The 17,864-nt window shown below is 40.1% G+C and overlaps 1 protein-coding gene across 2 annotated transcripts in view; it reads right to left on the reverse strand.

Annotated features, from left to right (window-relative positions):
- Nucleotides 1-15,913, reverse strand: part of RAPGEF4 (Rap guanine nucleotide exchange factor 4) — a 157,254-nt gene extending 141,341 nt beyond the window's left edge. Inside the window, exons 1-3 of one of the 2 annotated variants that reach the window (XM_056349501.1) lie at nt 15,520-15,901; nt 2,416-2,558; nt 1,215-1,303 (exon numbers count right to left, since the gene is read on the reverse strand). In XM_056349501.1, the coding sequence (XP_056205476.1) occupies nt 1,215-1,303; nt 2,416-2,558; nt 15,520-15,584 (297 nt within the window). In that variant the 5' untranslated portion in view covers nt 15,585-15,901. Of the gene's footprint in view, nt 1-1,214; nt 1,304-2,415; nt 2,559-15,519 lie in introns of both variants that reach the window. The other variant, XM_056349500.1, reaches the window with a different exon arrangement.
- Between the last annotated feature and the right edge of the window lie 1,951 nt (nt 15,914-17,864).

A 17,864-nucleotide genomic window follows, 5' to 3' on the forward strand; every position in this document is an offset into this window, starting at 1 on the left:
GGTCTCATAAGAGCCCAGTACCGTTCCAAATTGTGACAATACTAATGACAGCCAGGCCATGCTGAGAATTGCTCAAAATAGGCTAATTATACTCTCAATCAGTCTCTACTTAGCACAGTAAAGAGGCTGCCAAAAATAATTATATGAAGGAAGTCCCTTTTGTAGCTATCATTTTACTGTAAGAAGTAGAAAGACCTAGAGCTCACACACTGTCCTGACTTGCATTCTGACCCAATTTCGCTGGTGATACAGTGCTCAACAAAGTGAAAAAATCTAATTTCTGTAAGTCTGCTATGAGCAAGAAATCTTCTCCAGTCAGCCAAACTTTGAGCAAAGAATACACCACCCCACGCATGCTATATTCAGTCAAGGTAGGAAAAACAGGTCGTGTTATACTTCAGGTCCAGGATAGCTACACCACTCATGTGAAGGTACGAGTAACATGTCAGAGGTACAACCCCATGCTAGGCTACTTGATGGGACAATCCCAGATCTCAAACATGGAAGTAGGGAATGGGACGTGATGCCTTGCCAGAAGACAAAGCTCACACCAGGAAGTACTTGACTTGTCAGCATGACATTAGACAACATGTGTGGGAGACTATTCCCAGAAGAAATCTTATACTTCTTTTTTTTGTATTTACTCTATATTTCCAATTTTGTAAATCCAGGAGTGCCAAGATATGAGAAATTGCTTGCAGTTGGGGGGGAATTTTACTTGTTCTTCTGTTTCTTACCACTGAACAGGTATTACCTCCAGCCTTCTGGTCTAACATGGCAGCAGTTCCAATACTCTGCTATTACTATGATACCCATTCTTGCAGTGGAGACTGCAGTATGCTGTTATAAGACTGCACTGTTGGTAGGTTTGGTTTGAACTTTCTGAGCAAGGCATGAATTAAAATATTTCCAGGGAATGAATTAACAACTCTTATATCTTCAGCTTCACTTCATATGACATTATTAGAAAAGACAGAGGAGTCTTGTTTCATATTAAAATGTAGACACCTTTCTAGAGCATTACATTTCAGGTTTTTTGGAATCAACGGCATGATTTGCCTCCACAGACACAGGACAACTAAAACTAAATGAGACTCAGAGATTGTGACAAGACGAAATACCTGTACAATATATGTTGTCATTATCTACCTCAGTATGTCATACTCTTTCTTAGTACTACTGACTGGATGGTTTCAATGAAAAATCTATTTTACCTGGTGGTTGCTTGTATCAGAAACCTTCACATCCAGTGATCCTGTCAGAACAGCATACCAGTTCGTCCCAATATCACCCTGACGGAATACTGGAAAGATGAAATCTTGTAAATAAGAGCTATCTCCTTAAGTTTAACAACATTAACAAATATTTTCCCTCATATTAGTGTACCACTGTAGTCATACTACTGGCACTATAGAATTTGGCATATCAGACTAGTTACTTATGATTACAATAATATTTCAAATTACACTGGAAAGCATGTATTTTAGTAAACTGGTCGATACGGTACAGAAACAATGAAACCACATAGAATTGCTTCACTCATCCCGTTTGCTTCTCTTTTACTGTGATCTTAGTTAATAAACAAAATAATAAAAAAAGACTTTCTGAACATTATCCCTTTGAAATTCAGAATCTTCTGATGCAGACACAGCTTCCACTGACTTCCGTAAAAGTTCTGGCTGAGAAGCAGCTGCAGGACTTTGATGTTCAGGCATTCCAACTGTGTGATTACAGACCATTAGAATTCCTATTACTCTAAGCAAACTCCAGTGCTGTGTGACTAAAGCATGCTAAATTTACTTGAGGGGTACCTGAGACTCTACTAAAGACCACAGGTCTCCATCAACTATTCCCATGGTACGGCTCTGGGAACTCACAAATTCCCATCTCAGGTCCACCACTTATTTCCATCTCAGCTTCACAGACCAAGTACGGCTGTCCACCTTCATCTGGCACACGGGCTGCCAGAGCAAGCACAGAGCTGTTGTACCCCACAGCAGTACACAGTTCTGCAAATCTGTCTTGCGTTACCAAGAGCAACTGCAAACCACATCCTATTAATGATATGCATAAGTGATAGGCTTTTGCCCCTGACATCACAATACACCTACAAAAGAGATCAATAATACATTTACAGGGGAAAAACGAGATTTAAGTGAAATGACTTTTTTCTAATCTTTCAACGAAACAGTAGCATAGTCCTAAATCCAGTGCGTTCCTTGTTGCCATAGATTCATTACACACTGTATTTGTAGAGCAAGCAGTACTTTAGTCCTGCCTTCCCCCATGACTATGGCTGCAAACGTTTTTATGGCTGTTCCACTGATTGTGCTCTTTCTTCAATCTCCTAGAGACAATCCCAACTAACCCCCAATTTTTTCACATAAAATAGATCATCATGTGAAGCTCTCTTACATGTAATTCCTTTTTCCAGATTTTCATAATATCCACAGAGACATATCTGCTGGAGAAGGTTTGGGTGAAATTTCTCAAAAGCTTTCACTTCTTTCAGTCGTGAAAATATTATATCTACATCTTCACTGGAACGTTCCAACGGTCTGCAAGAAAACAAAGGACAAAATTCTCAACGGCTTCATCAGAGAAACTTCCCCATCTGCATGCACCAAACTTACAAATGTTTGCTTTAATGTTACATTATAACATAAATCAATTAAAATCCATTTCACAGGTACATAATGAAACCCTATTGTAGTTGGAGTCCAACTCAGCCTCACACGGGGCACAAATTGTTGCAGCACAAACAAATCAGCAGGCTGCAAAAAGACTTTTACCATCAGTCAGATTCTACAGCCCGTGCTGTATCGCCTTCCTCCAAAGGCCAGACTACACTACCCCTCCTCCATCCAACCACCTCAGTGTCCCACAATCCTCAGTGCTATTAAACTACTTAACTAAAGCTAAGTAGGAACAAGCTACAGCTGCACATCATCCATGTCAATCAACCCAATGCCTTCGAGGCAAGGCTACAGCTGTATATTATCAATGTTAATCAACCCACTGCATTCCTCTACAAAACCCTTCCAAAACATCCTAACAACTGACTGTTATCAACTTGAGCATAATTATTATCAACAGCGGCAGTGTCCAGAAGCTTCATTTAACACTGAAGTCCTGCTGCAGTAATTACACAGTCCTTACAGAGCTTACAATGAGACATAGTTGCAAGTTTATACAGGAACACGACAAATCAGATGTCCAAACATACAAAAGGTCTGTGGAATCGGTGCCCAAAATAGAAGCTATCTATCTGGCAAAAAGATTATGGTATCAGCAGTAACTCCTATATCCATATCTCTTGGGCATTTCACTGGGTACAAACTAACTTTAGTGTTCTGTTTACTCACTTGCAAGCAAGAAAGACAACTTTATTAAAGTACATTCTCTTTTATGCAGTTCCTGTCTCTTAATGTTGGACAAATTAAATATGCAAGCAAGAATCTAAACTCTTCATTAGTAAGAGTAAAGAGCCTTAATACAAATACTTAAAATATTTAAAACCTGTGACAGTAACACCTTTAAAAAAACCAAGATTTCAAGGAAAATAAAATTGTAGAACTCCCTCCAGCAAAGTAGCATATGGACCAGCAGTTCAGCAGGTTCAGAAAACTACTAGATATTTATGAAACTAAAGTGAATTAGCTCCATAACATACACTTTAAATGTGATTGTCAAACATTATGAATCAGCAGGTAAGCTAAGCACTCGCTGAGAACATTAGAAAGAATCTTTCATAACAGACTAAATGCCTACCACTATGCACAGAAACATAGAACATTCCTAGAAGATCATGCTGGATCAGATGCAGAAATCATTTATGTATAAAGGGCTACCAGAAAGATAGAAGACTGGCAGCAATCATTAAACCTATCATTCACTCGAATGCTGTCCGTTAATTTTACTGACAGAATGTTCTTTTAGCCAGTGGATGAGCTTCTAAATGAACAGAAGTCAGGTAGCTTACAATGAACAAAGACTAAGTTCACAAATACATATCTTTATCATCTCATTGTTACATCCACAGTTTAAGCACTCCTTCTCACAAAAAAAAAAAAAAAAAGAAAAATTAAAGATTCCTCTTTAGAATCAAAGACTTAAAGGATCCAAATATTTGTCTCAAGAAAGAAGCCCAGATGCTACTCACATTGAATCTCTGTCTCTCATCTTTCTTATTGAATTAAGTCTAGAAGGGATTAAATCTCTATCCTCATTTATACTCCAGCTTGCCCTTATTAACTACAGATGAGAATAATAACTCTCTGGTGTATACAGTTGCTTCTACATCACAGTGGCATCCTCTTAACACTTCAAACCACAACCAACTACAACAGCTCCCTTTTGAAATATTTCAAGTAAGATTTTCACCCATTCCTTTTTTTTTACTGTGCACTAGCTGACAGGTACTAATAAGCATTAACCCTCTTGTCAAAATTATTTTAAGAAGATTAGGAGGCGCAGCTTGCAAACAGATTTTAAATCCATTTAGACAAGATGCCTACCCAAACTACACTAGCACTTGAAACTCTAACACCCTTGATTTATGGAATCCCAAAATTAACAGCAAAACCTGACAAAGAAAAAAAGGGATATTATTTCAGGCTATCCCCTTTTCCTAGAAAAAGTGTGTCCGAAACTGTTTCATTGATACAACTGCTCACAGCTGACTCTGTTCAAGTCCACTAGTTCATGTGCATAGAATTGACTCTAAGATCTCTGCGTGCAGTGGTTTTAATTGTTTGATGCAGTTGGACAGGGAAAAAGCAAACAAGGTTAGCAAACAACATGCATTAGGTCATATAAACTTAATCAACACTGTTCTCTCAATGCTGTTTCTGAAACGCGAGTGCAGAAATTTCTTCCACTTCTGATCCTGTCAGAAGGATAAGATTTAGGGGGATATAATTCATAGACTGTGTAGCTTTTTTTCCTGAGTTGCTGAAGGCTCAGGAGACGGAGCTTCTCTCTAGTTCAGAAGGTGGCAAGATCAGGGCTCACTTCCACTGACGTGGCAAGGAGTGTCTTGGAACTGCAGGAAAAAAGCTTGCTCTTCTAACAGAACTGCTTCATGATCCCAGTAGCATGAGTCACCATGGAAGAACAAGCATTCTCACAGGTAGGTGAGCCATGCTTTTCAGAGCTTTAAACATTAGCACAGCAGTGAGAAACCAAACTCCATATTTACTGGGAAAGTCAGATTAAAGTTGTGTGTTCCTAGTGGTTTATGTTAGCAAGCAGCTGAGCTACAGCGCTTTGCATTAGCAGCAGTTACTTCCACTTGGAGTGCATGAAGTGGGCACCTGAAGGGGGACACACAAACATGCTCTAAACAAATTTCTAAGTAATACACATAGCAGTAGTCTGAAAATTGTTATATTTCTTACAATGTTTCAATGTTTCTTAATTCATTACTGCAAGCCATTTATTTCAATAGCCTCTCTTCAAAATATACTAAGTTTAATATTACTGTGTACAACGAAATTTCCAGAAATATTTTTACTGGGAGAGCATACATTTTGATCCACCACATTTGGAAACTAAGCTAGAATTTGGGAGGATTTCAGTGAATGATTTAACCATTAATCTATCTTAGAAAAGGTACCTTCTCCCGAGCTGTGCTTTACCAAAAAAAAAAAAAAAAAGTGCAGCAGGAATCCTAACTGTACACCATAGTCACAACTAATTAATGCCTCTTAAATGAGGCATACAGACAAACACCAAGATTAAGATTTAGCTGTTTGGTTAATATTGTGAATTAGCATAAAAATGAACTAGGATCCAGGTTATCAACAAAATGCCCTTGGATTTGATCATTGCTCCTGGGAAAAGTCCTCAGAGTTTAGGAGTAAGGAATGAATTAACAGTAGGTGTCCCAAGCTGAGCTGGCCCTTAGTCCTTACTAGGACATGGAATTTTGCCTGTGTAAAAACTCCAGATTGCAGTGTAACAGTAATACTAGTAGCATTCAAACTCATTTCTATGAAGTGCTTATAATCTATAACAACAACACTGGTTTTAAAAGGATAGTTTTACTTAGAGAGACCATAACAAGAATAATAAAATACCATGGCATCAATTAACTGCTTTTCCACCATCTTTTAATAAAATTATCATCATGGTAACTATCGTCATCATCATTAAATTAACATTAATTAATCTATTTATGATGCCGAATTATGTTCTCTATTCTAGGTACAAGCTGCCTAGCATGGAACAACATCAGTACAGGACAACATAAATTTACTTCCTCATTGCAGCTATCCTACTAAATTGCTGTAAACTCATCTTTATAAAAGCATAGTTTAGGCTAATATTTAAACAGCTAATATTACAATATATTCCTTAGAACATTAATGATTAAACCTATTAATTAGAAAAGTACTACTGATGCCAGATGGAGAATTATTCAAGCTTTAATGTGACTGTAGCAGCACTGATAGGAGGCAGTGGTATTAATCCAGAAAAGAACCACTCCTCAAAACAGGGAGATGGGCTGCAGAAGTCAACCCCAAAGAGGTGAATCTTGTGGATCTCCCTACAGCCCCTACATGGCTCCAAAAGCCTCAGGAAAGGCTTTTTCCAGACCACACCAGAGCACCTGAAGACACTCCTGTGATCACCACTGCTGTTCCCTAGAGAGCAATCCCACTGAGTTTGGCTCCTCTCTGCCAAACTAGTGCTGGTGGGGATGCTTTTCTGTTCTGTTCTGTGACATTGATGCTGGTATGTTTCTGAAGTGTCCCCTCGCTGCTGATGCAGCAGAGTTGTAACTTGATATTCGTGAGCATAAGAAGTTAGAAAATGCATTTTGGTGCATTTCATACCACTGGATTTTCTGCTAAAGCTGCTGTCCTTTCCCAAGTGTAGTCACATTTCTGAAAGCTCTAGCACAATGAATGGAATAGGACCTTTTAGGTGAATCTAAAAGTGTGGACAGCTCTCTTAAATCAATGAAAATTCTTCAGCTCTCAACAATTTGGTAGATCTATGAGCTAGAGTAAAAGCATTTTAAGGCAACACTATCCTTCTCATAGAAAATCTATGACTATCCAATGAAGGACCCACTCCCTCAGCTGACCCACTCAATTTAAAATAAAATTTAAGTAAAACAGACTGTGGAACTATTACATTTGTCTGAATCTTTTTTGCTTAAAAAACCAGCTTCTTAGTCCTTTTCCCCAACTTTTCAGTATCTTTGTGGGGCAGCTGCTGCTGTATCTCCACTTCCCTTAAGTCTGCAGCGTACAAGTTCAGAAAGAGCTTTAGCAGCTGTTGTAGAAACCATACCTAGTCACTAACTGACCAGCAACCAAAACTGGGTAGGTATCACGCCATAGCAAACCAGGACAAAACCATGCAGGAGGAATGACTGATTTGGAAATGAAAACTTCACACTCAGTATCTCTTACCATGAAGGATAATGCGTGGATGACACTCCTGCACCCCCACTCCAGTCTTCAGTTTAATACAATCGTCCCTAAATTTGTATCTCAGCAGGTTACTGCACTGATATCCCATTTCACTGTGGCCAAAGTGAGATGGACATTTTCAGTGTTGCAAAACAGGACTACAAAATTATCTGGAAATCACAGAAAGCAAGAGTATTTATTTTCACTACTCTACAAGCTTTTCTACTTTATTTGACCACTGAACGCTTTATCTAGCTCCTTGTTTATATTACTGATTTGCTTCTTCAGAGCACAGTAAGTCTTATCTGGCAGTAATGTTTTCACAGAAGACACAATCGATCTTCTCCTGCTTCTTCAATACAGTATCACAGCACACATATACACGTGACAGCATCAATGCTATACATCTCTATCCAATTATGTCAATAAGGCTTCTTTAAAGGATATTTTACCCTTGATTTATTTGGTTGTGAAGATTTCAAGTATGTATTTTATAGAAATAAAACAATTTTCTTGACAATGTCTGCTCGAGAATCTGTAAGAGAAGGTTACCAAAAAATCTGCCAGAAGTGTATCTTCAAAAGGCTATTTTAAAGTACAAACGAATTATTCAAGCTCAAAGTTTAAATACAGACAGAGGATAACTGCTAAAATTCTTCACACATACAATTTGGAGAAGTTTTCATGTGTAGCATATACAGCTGTATAAAAAACTTTCAGTGGTGTTAAGATTAAATATTTGAATGTTTATGTATGCTATGAAAGACTTGTTAACCTAGAAGGAACAAGCTGGAGGTTTTTTAGTTTGTTTTTATCAAGGTTATCTAACCACAACCTATTACTTCCTCTACTACCACATGATAAGTCCTTTTTTTCAGTTCTTCCTCATAATTGATTTGACACTTGAAAAAGAAAAAACAGAAAACATGTAGTTTTACCTTCTTTGCCAAGATGCCATTAGTTTAAAAAATTTTTTTTCTATATCTGTTAAAAAATCTGAACCCTCCTCTAACTGAATGAAAACACTGCAGTCCATTTCCTTCCCTTGCTCTTTTTAACTGTTTAAAAGGGCAACATTGCATTTCATACAGCAATGAACAGCCCACAAAAGAGGAGCAGATATGATGTATTTCTTCCACTGGCAAGGCTGTTCATAGAAAGCAGAGTATCACAATACATAACAGACAAATAAAATTTGTTCATCTCAGGGTTAAAACTGAAGCATCTATTCAAACATGCAAAGGCAAACTCTATGAGCTGGAACGTACCAGTAACCGCTACCATGGACCATTTGGTGAATTTTAATAGTATTTTAAAGCATATTCTGTTTTGAAACATTAGCTAAGAGCAGCAGGGAATGCCATTGAAACCAGATCATTCCTCTATGCTACCTGTAATTTCTCCTACCCTTTCCTGACAGGCAGAAAAGCAAAGCAGTAGGATGCAGAATAATACTAGTAGCAAGATACTGTTTTCCCTTAGTGAGAGCAAGACAACACTGAAGCACCTCTCTCCTCCAGGCAATGCTGTAAGGCTCTTTGCCTTTTAATCTCTCTTTGTACAAGGAAAGTTTGAGAGAGGGATGCCAGTGACCTATCAAAGCACTTTAGACCTGTGCTAAGAGACTTAAATCCTAGATATAAATGAAGTTACTTTTAATCTGAAGTAATGTCCAGCTAAGGGTTTACTTCTGTGGGGACAGCCAGCGATCAGCTCTCCCTAACAGGCACTTTGCACTTGTCACAGTAGTACTACCAAATCCATGTTTTCAGCATTCACATCTCAGCTTCTTTTTCCCTTGCCATGGGAAAAGCTTTGTCATGAGGTTTTCAAACAATAATAAAATTCTTTTCTTTTGATTTCCATTTTATGAGACTTTGGGATTCCAGTTTTCACATTTCCTCTGACACACAGTAAATAAAAATTTATTTAAACTCCATACCCTAGGATTTTCAGACATACAAATCATTCCAGAGTAAAAAAAAAAAAAAAAAAAATGCAACACAAGTAAAACTGCTGATACTTAGTTTCCAACAAAGTACTACTGTCACCTATACTCAGAACCCCTGTCACCTACACAGAGAACCCCTGTGATAATCTCTCATGTCCTGCTATGCAAGGCACAAGAAATGCTGTAGATAATCCTGACCTACTCAAGCACTGATTGACCTGCCGGTTAAATGCAGATTGATTGGCTATCAGCTGCAGTGACAGAATTTGTAATCTGTCTTCCTCGGTGAGGGCCAAAAGAATGCAGATATGAGGGACTCTCCTTTACCTACACACTCATATCATTACTCAGTTACATTTGTGCCTTCAACTTAGTTTGACCAATGCACTGAAAAACTATTGGAGGGTTTGACAGAGTGAGTAATCAAGTGTGCTTCATTTCTTTACATACACATAGGTCAACTTTTAGATCTTTATAAACAATGGAATGGCAAAATATGTATTTATTAAGTAATGACATTCGCAAAGATTTATCTTAAATTAAAAACACACTACCTGAACAATACAGCTATAATAAGAAACTAAACATAACAATTTTTTTTCATCTTCATGTGCTTTTTAAAGAGACAAAATACTTCAAGAGAAAAAGTAAAATTGCAAGGAAATTGTCTCCTTTCATTTATGATAAGTTTTATGTATGGTGCATGCTTTGCAACCAAAGAGTGACTAAACCTTAATAAATAAACCTTCCTACTTCCATAACTGTGAACTGGAGCTCAGGACAGTTAAAATTCCATTTGACAGAAGTAGATCTGGATGAAATTACATTAACCAGCACTGTAGCTTCATAACAGGCATTAAAAGCACTTAAATATGAACACAGACTCTGAGATACATTGCAAACGAAATTTATAATTGAACAATATGCACAAGTGATGATATCCTTCGATTCAAACTCTAGCCACTGCCATCCACCAACATACTATGCTAAATGCACCCTTACCCATTTAGGATCTGCATTGTTACAGCTAATGAGAATTTAAAACTTACAGTAACTATGAAATAACTTCTACAGATTTACACTGACATACATTTTTACAACTTCTGGATTCAAAGATGAAGTGGAAAGTCAGTTCAGGAAACATTTGTTGATAAATATAACATAACATTCATACTGATAAAGCAGCAGGAATAGTAAGTGATCATGCCAAATAAGAGTGCAGAAAATACTAACAGAACAAAGAAAGTATCATAAAGTATCATGTTTGTTACATGCAGCAAATTGTAAGATGCAGACAAAAACAGATGTCACACTGGATAAGAATACTTTTTGAAAAATATCTGGTGGCCACCTGACTTTGAGGGCATGATTTTGGTTTGTTGTTTTTTTATTTCTTTGCTGAAATATGAGGTTTTGTTATAAAAGAAAATTAATCTCCTCAAAATACAGAATTTTAGAGATCAAAGCCTAACACCAAAAATAATTCAGACAATGACAGTTTAGATATGTTTCCAACACCACTTGGTGAAACATACAGTTGCACAAGTGCCACACCAATCCTGTGGCCACTTCACAAGACTATCAACTGAATTTGAATATATCACGATCTAATAGCCATATGCACATACCAGTTTGCTCTGGTGGGCCATGACAGTGTTTATATACATGAGTGCTAGAGCAATCACTTTCTCTTTCTCTTAATACCTGTCCTTAGAACAAGTGTGTAACTTACTGTAACTGCATGTAACAAATGGAAACGATACTAGAAATGCCTAAGCCCGTGAGCAGAGAATAGAAGAGCTCAAATTTGTTTAAAATACAACTCCTGCTCTCACTATGAGTTACTTTGAATTCATATATTCAATAAAATGCACAGACCTACAAGCTAATAGCAAGCTATATGAACAATTATTTTGGTCTGTCTGAGAAGATACGGAAAGAAAAAGGGTTTTTTTATTATTCATGAAAGACTGTACCTTTGCACTGGACTAGAAAATGAGTTGTATGATGCAGGAAGATAACCTTGTTATTATTCATCACTCTCAGAAGATTGCATTTTTGTCTGAGTGCTAGAAAGCACTTCAGCTATGTCTATACTGCTCTGTCTCTGGGTTTCCACATCCACCACGGTGCCTGCTGCTGATATATCCCCACACAGACTTCATCCAAGCATACACCAGCTTAGACACGTACTGCATACAGAGAGAAAACATGAAGCACACAGGCCAATAGGAGCTAGGAGCTCCAGTGTATGCCCATGATTTTGTTCAGATTCAAACTATGTAAAAAATGGTGGTGGTATTTCTAGGGATTTGTTACAAATAAAAAGCAATGGTAGAAATTTAAAATATATAAAAGTCTATGTCTTACCAATCACATAAAAATATATTTTAAAAGTACATAGAATAGCATCATAATGCAATTCTAAAATATTCACAATATTGCCTGATTATAAATCTATAACCCATTATCATTGATATAGTTAGAGGTTACAGAGGATGACAAGCATTTTCCATATTTCTTTTACAATTCTTTCAGAATATCAGTTCTTCATTCTAGCCTATCTGTATACTCACAAGAGACCTGTTGACTGCTAAGCATATACAAATAACTTACATCTCAAATACATGTTACAATGAACTAAAAAACAAATCCTGATTCAAATATGTTGCTGTTACAAGCTTCAGTCTGAATTTACACTCAAATCTATGAGAGCCTGGCTTGAGGTACAGACATGAGATACAACCCTGTATGTGTTACTTGGGGTTTTGTAAGGTATAAATGACGCAAGTCAAAAGTCTAACAGGGATATAAAAGCTCAGTATGTACTATATGTCCTCTAAACACCCATTAATATTTAAATAATTCATAAATAGCTGAGCAAAGATCATAACATTCTTAGCACAGCAGGCTAGCAGTTAGATGCTTTGCTCTGTGATCTGCTCTTCCACTCTGCTAAGGCACTGAAGTCTACAATTAACACAGAGAAAAACGAAAGGTGCAATAGGCAGGTATGAAATCCTGGGATCTCTGACTGTTGTGAATGCTATACATCATTAAAAAGTTTGTATTTTAATTCAATTAAAACAATTACCTGAATTCATAACTGTGATCAAGTTTAGAGAACAGTTATGTAAAAAATACTTTGTCTACCATTCAGTAAAGCTATATCAACATGGAAATTTCCTGGTTAGACAGTCTTTAGTGTGAAAGAAACCATGACAGTAGAGAAGGCATTGTTCCTAAGCTAATTATACACGCTTGCATAAATCAGCAACCTTCTTTTAATTATCTCCAGACTGGACATCCAGAAAAATGCCAAGACGGTAGGCATGCTTCTACTCCCTAGGAAATCAGTGGTAAAGCAACTATTCACTTCAAAGGTAAAAGCACTGGTTTCCTTAACAGAAAAAATATTTACAATTCCAGGTACAATCAGGATGTACAGTTGCTCACCACTGACCATCTCTCTCCCCTGCAAAAATAAAATATTCTTCACAGAGCACAGTGTTCAGAACTTTTTTGTCCCTGCTTTTCCTTACCTTTGTACTTGTGACTTTATATATAAATTCTGTCCTGTGTATTGTGTTTTGAAGTACTAATCTTTTGCTTTTGTGGTTAGTAAACACACATGGAAGCTGCATGGTAGAAGCACTGATGGTCCTAGCCCACAGTACCATATACGGTAATAACATTTTTCCTGAAACATTTTGATGGTTCTTCATATGTGCTTTCATTTTAGATGTTAGTAGTTCCTGTTTGATAGGCGACTTGGGGAAAAACATGAAGAACATATACAAAATACATCATTTATGTATGTGATGTATTTTGTTATTTCCATTTAGGGTTTAATTCTCCTGCTTTTTAAAAGAATGGAGATGGATAATCCATATTACATGCCATTTTAATTGTCTTTGCTGAGGGCCACCTAAAATTCTAAAATACCAGGTTTAGTATGCCTTCCTCCTGAAAACACTAATATATTAACTAAAACATATTAAAACTAATGTATTATTTAATAAAAACACATGGTATCCTACAGAGAACTGACTCGTTAAATGAACCTGTATTTACAAAATCCACAACTAGGTTAGAAAATGCTAGAAGATGTTTTAAAAGGCTTAAAATACATAGAAATCACATAAAAATTCAAGTGAGTACTTTCATAGATCATCATCCTCAGAAAAGAAATACACTCTAGAAATACAAGTGTGTAAATTAATTAATAATGCTTTATCTAATGGTACTTTGATTCCTACAGTACTTTTCCAACATAGCTTTAACTATTTTTTAAATGGGAAAATCAGAAAAAAACGTGTATTTCCTATGATCACAAAGCAAAGCATGGTAGAGACCAGGAAAAAAAACCTACAATCTCTCACGTCCTGAGCTTGTCTTACATCCAGATTGCCTTCTGGAAAAAAAGGATAATACTACATCATCCTTCAAGACACCTGGAACTGATTCTTTCCACTCAACAAATTGGTTTTACTAGCTTACTCCAAGTAACAAAAACCTCACAATGTATTTTGCATCTAAGAAACCAGAGAAATTACAAGATCACCTATCTAAAAGTACTAGGGCTAATACTCTGCTTCTTCACATCTGCTCAATGTCAGTTTAGAGCTGAGAATCGAGCCCTCTGCTTTATTTTGGTTGTTATATGCCTAGGTTACCATCATCAGCTCTGTTTGCATTTGCATTTAGAGTACTTCCAACATTTATACACATTACCTAACCTCTAAGAGGTTAGTCTTCTTTTAATTTGTCACGTGTTAAAGAGGGGGATCAGTATCTGTGGCAGGTGTCTAGACCAGAAGTTTTACTAACAGTCTGCTGCCTGGATTGTTAAGGAAAACCTACAAAGAGGTGCAGTCCTACAACACTAGGAGGTTACCTGGAAATGGTAGAAATTATGAGAAGGGGAAGGTTCCTCCTGTGTGCACAAAGGTTTCTCTTCACAGCACCACCCCAAGTGGCATCAACTGTCAAAAGCTGGCTTAATGATGCTCCGTAAACCACAATATATCACGTAAGTAATTCACTCTGATAGCTTTATTTGAACCTTATAGCATATTTATGGTCTAAATTCTTGTTAGCTGTTCTCCTAAACTACAGGCGACTGAGCATTCAGAAATCAAACCACTTCTGAACTAAGCCAGCAAGCACTGAAGGTGAGGAATTAAAGCAAAGGACGTTCAAACCACCCCTGTGCAACTCGACATTGCGAGACACTTGTACCTGTAACACCTAGGGAAAGCACTCCGAAGCATTTTTTTTATTTTTTTTTTAAATAATAGATAATTTGCCTGTACACCACCTCTGAGCACACGTTAGCCAGCCCTAACTCCCACTCACGCAGTGCTGGCCGCCCACCTGTACCTGACCCGCGACAAAGGCCGCCACCAGCCGGGGACCAGCCGCAGGCCCCCGGGACGCCACAGCAGGGAGAGGCTGTGGCCGCTGAGGGAGCCTCCGGCGGCCTCTGCCAGGGCGGACATTTTCTCCGCCCCCCCTCCCCCCCGCCCCGGGCCAACACTCTTGCACCCACCCGCTTGCGCGCGGAGCCCTCTGAGGCGAGGGTCTGTCATTTCCCGCCCAATCGCGCCGCGGCTGGGGCGGACGGCTGTGTGCTGAGGTGAGGCGGGGGCCGGTGTGCTGAGGTGAGGCGAGGCGAAGGGCTGGGGCGCGAACGCCGCGGGCAGCGGGTGTGCCATGGCCGGCACGGCGGGTCCCTGGCCGGCAGCCCGAGGCCCCCGGGCCGCGGGGCCCTCTCCCCGCCCTGGAGCTCCCCCTCCTCCACCACGTGCGGCATTTTCCGGGCAGCAGAGCCCGGCGCCGAGCAGTATCCCAGTGGGAACTGCCCATCCCCTCCGCTGCCCCGAGCGTTTCCAGCCCTTATCCGGCTCCGCCGCCTCGGCTCCACTTCCTCCGGGCATTTGCCTCCCACCGGCACGCTCCTTATGTAAGGCAGGATCTGATGAGGAGCAGGGAAGGGGGGGTGTCAGCACACACACACGTATACATACATACATACATACATACATGCATGCATGCATGCATGCAGGCCGGGGGGGGGGGGGGGGGGGCAGGTTACACGCACACAGCATCCATCCGCAGCCGCTCCTGTGAAGATGCCGATACCTTTTATCCAGGCAAGCGATCCACTCGCTGGAGGATGAGGAATGGGAGGTGTGAGCGGCGACCATGTTGGACGGGGATCAGGTCGCCGCGCACCCGGCTGGCGGCGGCTCCCCCCGCCCGCCCGCCGGTCGGTCGGTCCGTCCTCCCTCGCTCCCTCCCTCCGCGCACGGCGCGATGGGCTCGCCCAGGCCCCCGCGGCAGCGCGCCCTGCCCGCCGCAGGCAGCGGGGTGCGGATCTGCCTGCCCGTCGCCCGCCTCGGCCCGCCGCTGGCCTGCGACCTGGCGGCCCCCTCGGCCGCCCGGGGCACCTGCCGGCCCGGCCGGGAGGAGAGCCCGGCCCTGCCGCCCAGCAGCCGGCAGGTAGCCGCCCGGGGAGGGGGCGGGAAGGAGGCACTCCCTCCTGGAAGGTGTTGTCCCCCTCCGACTTCGGTGAGCCCCTCAGCACGCACGCTTGAGGCCGGCTTACTGTTCCCTGCCCTTGCTTCACCACAGATGTCCTTGACTCTGGGGGTGGGGGAAATACAAGCTTTTCAATTATTATAAGCAGCTCAGGAGTATTTTAGCAGTTCTCCAGAGACCTGTGCACCAGTCCCCCCGTAGTAAACACACAGTAGCTGAGTGGAAGGAAGGTGCAGTCCACATTTCGGGAATTTTTCTGAAGCCTTCCTCCAGCCTGCTGTCTGTCCTGTCATTGCCCATGAAACTGTGTCCTGAAGGCTCTGGTTTATCGTAGGTGAAAAATGAACTGGGCAGTACAGCCTTTGAATAGGATTTAGCAATTGGAAGGAATCCAACGCAGCATGAGAAAGATGAGTCTAGTATACAATGAAAACCATCCACACCCTTCTGTTGTGATAGTGTGGCCTGCAAGATGCAGGTTTTTTAAGGATGCTAATGCATACATGATTAAAAAAGTGATGAGCAGAGGAAGGAATGCAGAGCAGCAGGTCTCCCTGTTTTGCAAAGTTCTATATGAAATGTTTTCTCCAAAATATTCCAGGATTTAGATTTTATCTTCCCAAGTAATCTGTGTATAACCATAAGCTTCAGTTTACAGTCAACACAGCCTGCCTTGAGCCGTGTGGTAGAAGGCTAGGAAGCTACAAAAAATTTGGCAGGGTGTTTGGGGTTATGTGTAGATGATAGCAAAGTGAAACTCAAACTGTGCCTTCCTTCAGGCTTGTAACTCCTCTCAGTGTGGACACAAATGTTTAATTCAGATGCTGATAATCTGCCAGTGCGCTTACAGTTCTCCATGGGTGATTTTCTCTGCCCTCTGTTCTAATCTCTTTTGCTGTACCAAGTGTAATTTTCTTACATACATGCACTACTTCACATTTCACATCTCCCTTTTAATGGCCTCATTGCTGCCACAGCTTCTTCAGCACTTTAATAGAAATAAATGTTAACATCAGGATACTGAACAGTATGATGAAAAATCTAAGGAAATAAATCTAAAAATCCCGGTTGCTAAAAGGATACAGCTAAGAAATTGGCATAGCAGAGGAGAATGCCACAAAAGCCAATTCTTTCATTTTGCCTTAAAAAAATTAAAGTGCATGCCAGAGGAATAGAAGAGGCTGCCAGTCAGTGAGATCAAAGCTGCAGCTCTTCCTTTGCTATATTCCATGGTGGAAAAAATGAGAAATTCTTGCACTAAGAAATCAACCTACTTGAGGAAAATCAATGCTATCATTCCCCAATATGTGAGTGTTTGGGAACCAACAGAACAAGAGCTTCAAATGTAAGAAACTAAATTTTCAAATTAATTATTTATAAAATAGTATGTACATTACAGATGAATCAATAAAGTTCACTAATTTTGTACTTCCATTATAAAACATTCATCACATTATTCCACATAATTACAGTTTTCCTTACAGAGCAATCACATAAGGCACCCCTTACAGCCCTTTCTCCCCTGAACTCAGTTTAAGCTGCAGTGATGCTCTTTCCTTGTAGTTGGCATCAGGCCTGAGAAGGAGCCCAGAAATGACTGCTAGCTGAAGGCCTTTATCTTTTCTCACGGACTGTTACATTGACACAAACAGCATTACGCATACCAGTACCAGCAGTTTTGTACATAGCAACACTGTAGCTGTCAGCAAAACCACGGTGCTGTAACAGTTCAGCGTTCACTCAAGCCACCTCTTGTCCTCTCCCATCCATGCAACGTTTAATGACCCAACCACTAGAGGACAGGCTAGGCCTCCGTAAAAGGTAGCAAGCCGGGATATTTCCTTGGTAAGCAGATGTCTGGGAGAAAGTAGCCTGAGCTTGAAATGACAAGACCTTTGGAATGCTATCCTGGGATGCAACTTGTGAAAACCTTTCTCAATGCTCAT

This window comes from Falco biarmicus, chromosome 8 (genome assembly GCF_023638135.1).
Source record: "Falco biarmicus isolate bFalBia1 chromosome 8, bFalBia1.pri, whole genome shotgun sequence".
Lineage (NCBI taxonomy): Eukaryota > Metazoa > Chordata > Aves > Falconiformes > Falconidae > Falco > Falco biarmicus.